This window comes from Diabrotica undecimpunctata, chromosome 1, assembly GCF_040954645.1.
Source record: "Diabrotica undecimpunctata isolate CICGRU chromosome 1, icDiaUnde3, whole genome shotgun sequence".
In the NCBI taxonomy this organism is placed as follows: Eukaryota; Metazoa; Arthropoda; class Insecta; order Coleoptera; family Chrysomelidae; genus Diabrotica; species Diabrotica undecimpunctata.
Window position 1 is genome coordinate 109,744,504 of NC_092803.1, and position 12,588 is coordinate 109,757,091.

Sequence of the window (12,588 nt, forward strand, 5' to 3'; positions counted from 1 at the left end):
CACTTCAGATAATTTTAAATGTTGTTACTTTGAACTTATATCTTTAAAAACATATATAATTACAATTTTGTATCTAATATCCAACTACGTTGAATTCGACTACATTAAACAAACGGTGCTAGCCAACATTAAAAATAGGACCAACTTTGTAATCAGGGAAGCAATAGAAATTGAAAAAGATCAAACAAAATTTCAATACAAGAGATGAGGCTTAGAGACTCTAAAGTCGACTGTACATTATGCTATTTTCATGCTATACAAGAACTATGCAAGACAGATTATGCAACTGCGCATGCCCACGGAATTTTTCCAATCAGTATCTGTTCTAGACTAAAAATTAGAACGCGTTCTATTCTTCATACCATTTTGACGCAATAATTTATCGTCAAAATTCGTGTTGCCAATACAACAAAATTTATCGATTGGAATAAAACTTATTCCAAACTATTACAGAATAAGCCTTATTGTGTAAGTGTAAATGTTATTTATTGGATGTAAAAATTTGTGATTTATATTTGAAAACTCTGCCTATATTGGTATGGGGTGAATTAAGTTGCTCTATAACCGATGCAGCCGGTCCCATGCCCGGATAAAAGAGGAGGGAGATCCATAAGCAGCCGGTCCCAAGCCCGAGTAAAAGAGGAGGGAGATCCATAATGGGCGGCTGAAGAAATGGTCCTCCAAACGGGGGTTGTAGCGTTAGGAATTAGCAACCTAACACACAGAAAAACGTAAAGGTAAGAAGAACGAAAATCGCGGGGGGCAATGTTGCGAAGAGGTCAGAAGACCCAGTCTTATCAAGCTCAACCAAACAATCAAAACGAAAAAAGATGGATAGAACATTCATATCTGCAACGTGGAATATACAAGATTGGAACAAAAGGCGACGGAAGTGATCAAGGAGTTTAGAGAAAGCAACATCGACAGACTAGTAACAGCAGAAACCAAAAAGAAAGGAAATGGAACGGAAACAATAGAAGACTATATCCACTGCTAGAGCGGAGGTAATCAGGAATGTAGAGCAGAGGCAGGAGTGAAAATACTAATCAAAAATAAGTGGAAGAACAGGGTTAGAACATGGGAGACAATCAACGAGAGGATAAATAAAATGCATATAGACATATTCGATAAAGAGACAGTGATACTCGGAGTTTATGCACTAACAGACGATTCCCCGAGATTGGAAAAAAAAATTTATGGAACAACTTCAACACCAAATAAAGCTAATCAAAAAGAACGTGGAGATAATTATAATAGGAGACCTTAACGGCAGAACCGGAAGGAAATAAAACGATAAAGTAGTGGGGAGATTTGGAGAGGATGAACTAAACGATAACTGAGAACGTTTGATTGAATTATGCAAACTAAACAACCTAAAAATCACCAACGGAATCTTCAGACATAAAAATATTCATAAATATACATGGACGCAAGAAACACGAAAGCAGAAATCGATAATAGACTACGTAATAATCAAACAAGTTACCACAATAAAGATAAAAGATGTGAGAGTCAGAGGAGGAGCAGAATGTAGAACTTACCATAAACTACTGACAGCCAAAATGGGCATTAATTGGAAACATAGCAAAACCTTATCTACAGAAGAATCGTTGAACACTATAAGAGAAAAACAATACAATATAGAACTACTCCAAGAACAATCAATAAGATAACTATACAAACAACGTCTAGACCAAAAATTATTAGAATTCAGGTACGGCAACATCGAAGAATTATACGAGCATATAAATGCAAGTATAAAAAAAGCAACATTCAAAGCCCTTGAAGAGAAATAACATAATAACAAATTAACAGCACTATTCTGAAATAAATGAACCAACAAAAAGAATAGTTGGAAAAAAAAGCAACTATACAGAAAATGGCTAACTACAAATAACGATGAAGTTTATAAAAAATATAGAGAAAAAGATAGAGAAATGAGAAAACAAATAACACAACAAAAGAATTAAGAATGGGAAGAAACCTGCTTAAATATTGAAACATACATAGGAGGTAAGAGAACTTCGGAGTCATGGAAAGTATTGAGAGGATTGAAACAAAAATAAAAAAAATTAAATTGGGAAATATATAGGACAAAGAATAGAAGGACTATTACAAGGAACTGTTAACAGAACAAAGACCACAATTCATTGGAAAAGAAAACAGGCGAAGACGAAGCAGATCCCCACAATAAGAAACATAAATAACAGATAGGGAAATAAGAACGGCCATAAAAACAATCAAAAATAAGAATGCACCGGGACCTGGAGGCATCTTACCTGAACTTATAAAGTACGGCTCAAAAAAATTACACCGGATGATTAAATGGATATTTCAGAAAGCTATAAATGGAGAACAGCTCCCAAAGGAATAGACGGAGGCATACATAACATCTACATTTAAGAAAGGATATAGAAAAACCATGCAAAAACCACAGAGAAATAAGCGTAATATCATCAATAGGAAGATCATGAGGGAAGATACTGCGAGAAAAGATAGAATAAGCGATAAAAGGCAAAATCGGGGAGAATAAGGCAGGCTTCATTGTAGAAAAATCATTCATAGACCACATATACACACTGGAACAACTGTTGGAAAGGAAAAAAGCAAAGAATAACGATAAACATTTGGCATTTGTGGACTCGAGAAAGGCCAATGACTCTGTACCAAGGTCAGAACTATGGGATGCAATGTTCAAATTAGAAATAAAGACGGAACTCAATAAAAGCTACCAAAGCTCTGTATAAATAAAATAAAGTGTTCATTAAAATGGGAACAAGAATCATAGGAGACTTCACTACAACAAAAGGGCTCCTTCAGGTTGTTCCACACCTTCAACCCTATTTAAAATATACTTAGAGAAAGCCTTTACTACATGGAAAAGAAAATGCGAAGGCATGGGAGTACCGGTACGAAACGAATACCTATATACGCTAAGCTTTGCATATAATCAAGTAATGATTACACAATACCAAGAAAACCTCAGTTACATGATGAAGAAACTACAAGAAGATATGCCAAGACCGGCCTAGATATTAACCTCGCAACAACAGAGTACCTATCTACAGGAGAAGAAGACATAAAAGACAGCAACGTATTAATCAAAGGAAAGGATAAATTCAAATACTTGGGGTTTATAATCACTAAAAGGGCAACAACAGAGGAAGAAATTAAGCAAAGATTATGACAAACAACAACAGCAATCCGACAACTTAACTCAGTATGGTGGGATAGACAACTAAATATGAAAACAAAAACACAGATTTATAAAACATTAGTGTGAAATATTATCACATGTTGGGCTGAAAATTGGATTATAAATAAGAAAAACAGCAGTAAGGTAGTAGCAACAGAGATGGAATGCCTGCGAAGATGCTGTGGAGTAACAAGAATGGATGGGACAAGTAATGACAAAATAAAGCAAAGAACATCAATAGAAACAGACATACTAACACATATAGAACAAAAAAGACTACATTGGTATGGACATGTAAGAAGAACTAGCGAAAGCAGATGGATAAAGGGAATAACCGAATAGAGACCCATAGGAAGAAGGAAAAGAGGACGACCCCGAAGATCCTAGAGGAACGAAGTAGACGACGCCATGAGAAAGAGAGACCTAAACGATGGAGAATGGGATAACAGAGAGAGATGGAAACGGTTGAGCGAGGAAAGGCAGTGAATACTGTAGAATCCCTGAAATATATGTATATATATATATGTATATATATATATATATATATATATATATATATATATATATATATATATATATATATTATATATTAAATAATTTAATGATGGACTAAAATTTCCAAGTGCAATATCTAAAGTTAATGGTTTGATATATTTCTTCTGTTGACAACAGTAAAAATGTAATCTCAAAATTGCACAAAAATAGTTCTGATGTAAACAGATAAGACTAGGCAAGAGCTATAATATGCAAGACGGATTTACCCAATGCGAAGACATCGCCCAATTCCATGTGGGCGCTGTTTGCATAGCTCACAGCGGCCCAGAAATCAGGTCTCCTTGAATATCGCTGAACTAATCTGACTTGACAATGACAAGTGTATAGTCTCGGCGTTAAACATGACCAAACCATCTTAACCTATTAGATATACATAAATAATAATAATAAAGCTTATATATATATATATATACATATATATATATATATATATATATATATATATATATATATATATATATATATATATATATATATAGATATATATATTGTATAAATATAGAGTTTCAAGACTTTTAGCTCTAGAAATTTAAACATGGCTGATGTCTCCAAGAACTACACCAACTAAATATGAACTGAATAAACTATAGAGTTTAATAAATAAAGCAATTAAGTAAGTTTGTATAAATTTTATATTTATTTATCTGTATCTTAAAAATATTACAGAAATAAGTATTTTATTAAGGTAACGTCTTGTGCTGACCTTGTCTACCTTTGTAGTGTTACATACTTCGCAAGAAACATCACTATTAATTTGTAGCACAATATTATACAAGGAAACAATTTCAAGATATTTCAACAAACTTAAAAAACTAGAACGATATAATAGATAGATACTAGGTACAGATAAATTCAGTCTAAAAATACAAAGAGAGAATTTGGAAAAAAGGAAATACACAAGTTCATAGTTAAAGTTAAATATTGTGTTTATATGGGGTTAAGTCACAATTAATTGTTAGTTACAAGTTAACATAGACATGCCATAAGAGAACAGTTTCTGGAACATATTCAAAAGTATATGATTATATTTTAGCATCTAGATCTAGCGTATAGCATATATGATTAGAGTTTAGCATTTATTTCTTACTCCATCAAACTCCATCTACTTCTCTATGTGCATACCATAATTTCTCATTGCCTGGTTTCCTTTTGTTCTAAGTATGCTTAGTTAATAAATTTAATAAATAAGTTAATTAAAAAATGCAGTCATTAGTACAAAAATCTTAAACAAAATATCTCGTTTGCACAATATTATAATAAGCTAATAATAAAGATAATAAGCTATAGTCCACCGATGGGTCAATAAACGTAATATACAGTAAAATACTCACTAAAAATTCGTCACTAAATTACGGATTCAAATTGCAAAATATAAAGCAAATTTGCATGACTAAAATTCAATAGAAAAGGAAACACTATTTATAGTGACATTAAGGAAGTATATGACTTGCGAATTCACTAAGTATCACCTAATATTGGAACGACCAGGAAATGGATGTGTTTCGTATATTTCTAATGAAGAACAAACCATGGGTCAATATTGTTCTTATTACTAGTAGTATTTACTATTAGTACTAAGTTATTTTGTCGTAACATCTGAAACTAATTACTATTTTAATGCATGTAAACGACAAATTGAAGTTTAAAATAAGTTATTGGCGTTTTAATTTTCACTTCGGAAATCGTTCTCAAAATACCTGAGGTTATCTAAAGTATGTATACTGTTTTGTTCTAAAAGGACAAATTTATTTAAATGAATATTTCTTTGTTTCTGATATGAATTTTTATATACCTACTATATGTAAATTAAAAATATTTGATCAAAATCAGAATTTGTTATCACATTCAAACGCAAATCTTCAATATTGACAATGTCTTGTTCAACAAAAAATAGAATTTTATTTTATTTTTGAGTACTTTGAGAATAAAGTGGAAATTGAAACGTCAATAAACTTATGTTAAACTTCAACTGTGGTTTTTTCCCAATGTAATACTAATAAATATGAGTCAAATAAATGGCGCCAAAACGTGTTGAAATTTTGGCATATATTATTTGCAACATTATCTAAGTAAATAACAACTGTTCAAAATGAACTAAAAACTGAGTAGATTGATTAAGAAGTAATTGTTATGTAGGCTGTTAAAACTAGAATAAACCAACATAAATACAATACATTTTTCTACAGGATGTAGGCCATGATCAGAGATTATTTCTTCCTGATAGTTAGTCTGCGATTGACGCATATGTCATCAAAGGCGTTGCAGTAATCATTCTAATTTAAGTTATTCAGTAATCGGCTAACAAGTTACAAAAAATTTATTCAACACACAAACGGTAAAAGCCTACACTCCTCGATAGCAAAAAATATTGGGTGCTCAAATAAACAAAATAAAGGAAAGATTACCTTCCTTCTCTCTATTCGAATTGCCAAATATAGGCCTCTCCTAATTCTCGCCATTTATCTCTGTTGTTTGTAAGACGTTTCCAGATTGGTCCTGCAGTTCTTTTAATATCGTCGATCCAGCACATTTGCGGTCTTCCTCGTGGTCTGTTGGCTTTATATGGCCGCCAATTCCCGATTTCTTTATTCCATCGGCCATCTTCGTTCGACGTTCGTTATGCCCAGCCCATTTCCATTTCAATTTAGCTGCCTGGTCGACAGCATCTTTTACTTTTGTTCCATTATGAATGTCTTCATTGGTTTTATGGTCTTTGAGTGAGATACTCAGCATCTGTTATTTCATAGCTCCCTAAGTTTTTCTGATCTTCTCCATGTTTATTTTAGTGAATGTCCAGGTTTGAGCTCCATATATAAGTACAGGTAAGATACAGGAATTAAACACTTTGGTTCGCAGTCTTTGAGGTATGTTTTTATACTTTTATTTTTAAGTGCGTATGAGAGTCTTCCGAATGCTGCCCATTCCATTTTTACACGTCTGCTTATTTCGGTAGTCTGATTTTCTTTGCTTACCTTGACATTTTGACCCAGATATGTATATTAATCTACGTGTTCTATCTCTGTCCCTTGGATGTTTTATTATCTTTATTCAAACCTATGAAGTATTACCTACTAAGAGGTAAATACAATAAAATAAACAAGATTAAAATAACACCCTAAAGAATAACGATTAAGTAAAAAATGGATCGAAAGTAAAATTGAGTAGGATACAAACATATGATACAGAAAATTTTAAAATGTATCTCGGTTGGCCAATTATAATACATGACACAGGATTTGAATGTTGTGAGGTTTTAATAAATATGCAGTAAAAAGAGAAAAGAGAGAAATAACAGTATTTTAGATCGTAGATAAAATCTATATAATACGAGTATATTGTACCGTTTTTAAACAAAACGAGCGGTTCGAATTTATGTAAATATATTTATTTATAAGTTTACAGTTCGGTAATATCTTATCCACTAAACTTAACTCATAGAAGGTAGGCTTATATATAAAAGTAATCGATTCCTTACGCGCTCCATGCATCGCTCGAAAGTTGTCGGTGCTTTCGAGATGCAACTGTTACATGGGCCATGCCGCATGCATGTTCGTAACAGTATCCTATATCTATGTTGGTTGTTTCCGTTTTAGTCTAGGACGGATCTGTTTTGAGGTGGATGTGAGATGTGGCATTCGGATTTTTACAGAAATAGTTAGGTGATAACTTCAGTAATAATAATTGACTTGAACTTAAAATTAAATTGACTTTAAAAAATTTAAATATTTACAAATTACTAAAAACATCGATTTTTTCTACTTTCCTTGCTTATAACTTTTATACAATTATTTTGTAGCAAAGTCACAATAAAACAAAATAGCGATAATTAAATTTTCTATAAAATACGGCTGTATAAAAATGTTTTAATATAATACCCTTGCTACAAAATAGCAATAAATACAAATATGAAGAAACAAGTCTTTATTTATTCTATGTGTTTTAGCTAATTAGATTGCACTTAAGACCGTTCAGAATTCGTTAAAAAAATCTTTATAACATAATAAAACAGTGCACTAAAATCGATTTAATAGATTTCGTATAATAATTATGCAATCTATTTTTTTTTTAATTTGATTAAATCGGAATATTTAAACGGCCTTGGGAATGTTGTAAAATTGTAAACAATTTCTTGGCTTATAAGCAAATAGAATAGCAACGGCGTTGGAAAAGACTCGACAAAGTGATTGTTAAGATACAACTGGGCAAAGTTGACCGATATTTGAGACGAAGTTATAAACAATAGAATGATAATCTTTAAACCATTACCTTTTTATTTAGAAGCTTTTTTTTTAAATTCTCATATCTTAAAAATATTTATATTATATATATTATACTAATAAAATCCATCGGTATTGCGCGTGAAAATTATCAAAAAAATTAGGTCGAAGCAAATTAATTTCAAATATCAAAATCGGTATATGGAAAAAATTGTATTTTCTCAGTTTCCAATGAAGCAATTTTCTTCATTTTTTTTAATCTGACGTACCTCAAATAAGACATCTAAAAAACGCATTACCAAATTCCAGATATAATTTAGTTTTGTTGTGATTAAATTAATTTATTTATACTCCAGTCGACAGAGGCGAAAATGCCACTGAACTTCTAAAAATCATACGAACAAGCTGAATTTTTCTGAGAATGTAGATTTTGTGACCTCAAAAAATATGCAAACAAGTTTACTATTCCTACCCCCCAGATTTCTCATAACTACACCCCATCGTAGGGGAAAACGGAAAAAAACTATTTACCAAGAATCTGTTCGTCGTAGAAAAATATTTTAAATAAAAAATGTAGCTGAGAGAATTCTGAATAAAAATGTTCAATAGGACTTTTTGTGTAAAATAAATCGTTCTCTCAAAAATAAAGTATCCTATCGACAAGAATAGAAAAGCATTTTAAAGGTAAAGAATGCAGCTCTCTAACGTAATTTTTGCATTTTGCAGCAATTAATGTAAGTTTCTATAAAAGTGTTAAATAAAAAAGTTGCTCGATTTTTGCCATTTTTTTAAGATTATTGAAATCTATCACTTTTCCATCAACCGATTACTATGGCATTTCTATTTTAAATACCAATTTTCAAAATCTATGGCATAAAATCTCGGTTTTGATGTTTTGATGGCAACAAATGTAAGGCATTTGAAATGTGCCCCAAAAAACGCTGAATTTAACTTTCAGATTAATAAACGATTGCATACTTCCGCGAAGAGGGCATTGGGTGAAATTCGTAGTTGAAGTAATGTAGTTTAGAAAAACGTACTTGTGTAATCGAAATCGTTTGTAATGTGAAAGTTTTAATTCAGCATATTTTAGACATATTCAAATGCCTCACACTTGTTGCAAATGTGTAAATGTGAGCCTTCAAACATAGGTTTTGAAGCTTGGGCTTTAACAATGGAAATTCCATAGTGACTGAATAATGGAAAAGTGATACATTGTAATGATCTCTTGAGAATCGCAAAAAATGGCAAAAATCGAGCAACGTTTTTTATTAAACTTTTATAAAAGCTTACTTTATTTGACGGACATTGAAAAAATCGCATAAGAAAGCCCCTCTCTTGACCTTTAAAATGCTTTTTGAATTATGTCGATTAAACATCTTAATCGAAAGATAGAATGTTTACTGTCGAATTAATACAAATGTTATTTAAAATTGATTTCGCGCGCGTAGCCACGTCGTTTAAAGCAATAATTAGAATAATAATAATAGAACTGTTTACTTTACACAAAAAGGGCTAATAAACATATTTGTTTAAAATTGTTTCGTTGGTTGGTAACATTTGGAAGGTTGGTTTTAATAGGAAGCCGGCGCGGCGGTAGGAATAGTTAAAAGGAATAATTTTTTTTGCATATTTTTAGAATCTAAAAATTAACATTTTTAGAAAAATTCAGCTTGTTCGTGTGGTTTTTACAGAGTGTGACATTTTCGTTTCTGTGGTCGACGACTGTGGTCTAAAATAAATTACTTTATTTTATACTACTTTTAACAAAACTAAAGCATATACTTATAATACCAGATAGACTTGCATATTGCATAGACTTGCATAGACAATATTACTGCTGCAATATTGCCAGTGTGACAGAGAGAACTGACGCAAAGCAGTCCTTACATATCTGTCTAATGGTCCGGATTATCGACCACGTGACCTTCTCATTGGTCATTTTGGCTTGGTCGATAAGCCTGGCAAGTTAGAAAGACATGCAGAGACTGTTTTGCGTTAGTTTTCTCTGTCGCACTGGGGGAACGGGCTGGTATTAAAGGATCAGTCTATCTTGTATTATATGTCTATAAACTAAATCATCTCTGGCATTTGGCAATGCGTTTTTTAGATGACTCCATTCGAGGTTTGTTGGATTAAAAAAAACGAAGAAAATTGCTTCATTGGACGCTGAGAAAATACATTTCTTTACGTATACCAACTTTGATATTTACAATTCAATTGTTTCAACCTAATTTTCCTGGTATTTTTCACGCGATGGTTTTTATTATTATAATATATGTTATAAATATTTTGAGGATATGAAAATTTTTATCAAGAAAGAGCTCTGAGAGAAAAAGGTAATGGTGTAAAGATTATCATCTTATTGTTTATAACTTCGTCGCAAATACCGGTCAACCTTGACCGCTGGTATTTTTTTTTTGTATAAGAAACGTCTTGTCTAGACTTTTTTAACGCCATTTCCTGAATTTATTTAAGGTATTAGTTATTGAGATATTCTATTTGTTTCTAAGCTAAAAAAATTATTTATAATTTTAAAACGTTCCCGAGGCCGTCCAAATACTTTGATTTTAATTCCGGGTACGTAAGTTAAATAGGTTAAGTATGGTTTTATAAGAGAAAAAACAATGGAAAACTTTTATATAGTCTAGTTTTTGTTGTACAAGATTTTAAAAAGATTAGATTGCAAATTTATCAAGCGAAATTAGTTAATCCGATTTAAATGAAAGTTTGTAGACTATTTTATTATATTCTGAAGATTTTTTAAAGATTAAATAAGGAAAGGCTTGTTTTCCCACCTTTTTTGTATTTATTGCTATTTTGCAGCAAGGGTAATAAATTAAAATATTTTTAACCATCTGTATCTTACAGAAAATTAATTTGTCGCTATTTTACTTTATTACGATTGTACTATACAATTAATTGTTTGAAAGTTATAAGCAAGGAAAGTACATAAAATCGATGTTTTTAGTAATTTTTAAATATTTTAATTATTTTATTAATTTCCCCTAAAGTTATCATATCAAGTAAAAACCTTTTTACAAAGACCCGTATATCACCTCTCACATCCAAATTTAGTCGTTTTTTCACAGATCCGTGCTGGTCTATATAGGTTGTAGTGTTTGCTGTCTTTTGAATTGATATTTTGCTAAATTCCAGGTGCAAAAACCTGTTTGTCGCTGAAGATATTTCGGTGCTTATTACGTTTCTTCGCGGAATTGCTAACTATATTTAAATAGTTCCTCTTTATCTGTGGAAACTTATTGTATTTAACTTATTAACCTTATAGAAATCACTCAGTTACTAGAAGAAATATTAACTAATTGTGTTGACGTAGAATAATAGTGAAGACATATTTAAAGAGAATTGTAAAGAAACGCATTAGAAATCACCTAATATTAAATTTTTTTAAACGATAGTAGAGAAGAGAATCTAATTTATTTAGTTGTAAATAATTCGTAAGACATACTAAAAACGGAGGAGCAAAAAATATGATAAATCTTAAAAATGCGTCGTCTTAAAAATAATTAGAATAACAATCTTATACTATTTTCAAAAGTTGAAAACAAAACAAAAAAGTTGTTGAAAAATATTTTTTTTTGTCGTTCCAAATGAGAAAAGAGCGCAAGTAATAGGCACAGAAAGATATAAAATAAAACAAGAACCCCAATAAAAAGCAGTAGGATTTTAGAAAACTGTAACGAATAATTAAAATTTTCATACAGAAATACACATACTTGCAGAACCATAATATTTTAGATATACGTTACTTTTTTAATACTAAGTTAATGATCTGTTGATTTGTTTAAAAATAGATACTTACTATGAGAGGGACCAGCAAACTCCAACATATTCCCAAAAATGGGATTCGGCTTTGGCCCCGGCACATTCTGCAGGTATTTTTTTCGTCGGTTAACAAAGTTTTTATGAGAATATATTAGCCACAAAATCCCCGAAACGATTGCTGCACAGAATAATAATACGAACATGATATCGACACGGTTGGCGATTTGCTACTAACTGGCATGGGATGACATTGGTTTTTACTTTCACAAATTTTGAATTGATTATACCTGCATGTGCATACGTATGAATTGGATAATGACAATTGGGTAATTGTATTAAATAATGTAAATATTGTTGAACTAATGTTTACTACTGATTCAAAATTGTTATGACGAATGTTTTAATTCGAATTTAATTTGTGTTTTTGTTTTATTACTTTTTGATTATTATATAAACTTAAAAATTATAGGAACTACAAAAATAAAACTATTATTTGTTACTTTTTTAAACATATTTAATCCCAGGTGAGTTTTCAATTTATTGAGAACAATAAAATTACGAGAAATTTTTAAATAAAATTTGGTACAAAAAAAATCGTGATTCCACTCTATTATTAATAATCGTATTATCTAAGAAAATTATACCATATTATCTATTTGTTCCTTTTAATGCTTGTGTGTACTTTAAAAATGTTTTTTTTATTAACAAAAAGCCGCATCAACCGTTATAGGTTATTAGCGGGTGTTTAATGATTACAACATGTATAAACATGATTAATGTTTATGTATCTACATAATATAAAGTTAATATAAAAAATTATCATCTAAAGAAATT

The 12,588-nt window shown here is 30.9% G+C and overlaps 1 protein-coding gene across 1 annotated transcript in view; it reads right to left on the reverse strand.

Annotated features, from left to right (window-relative positions):
* The window catches only part of LOC140452284 (cytochrome P450 4C1-like), a 62,064-nt gene extending 50,056 nt beyond the window's left edge, over window positions 1-12,008 (reverse strand). Inside the window, exon 1 of the mRNA XM_072546453.1 lies at window positions 11,792-12,008. Within this exon, the coding sequence (XP_072402554.1) occupies window positions 11,792-11,957 (166 nt within the window). The 5' untranslated portion in view covers window positions 11,958-12,008. The remainder of the gene's footprint in view (window positions 1-11,791) is intronic.
* Between the last annotated feature and the right edge of the window lie 580 nt (window positions 12,009-12,588).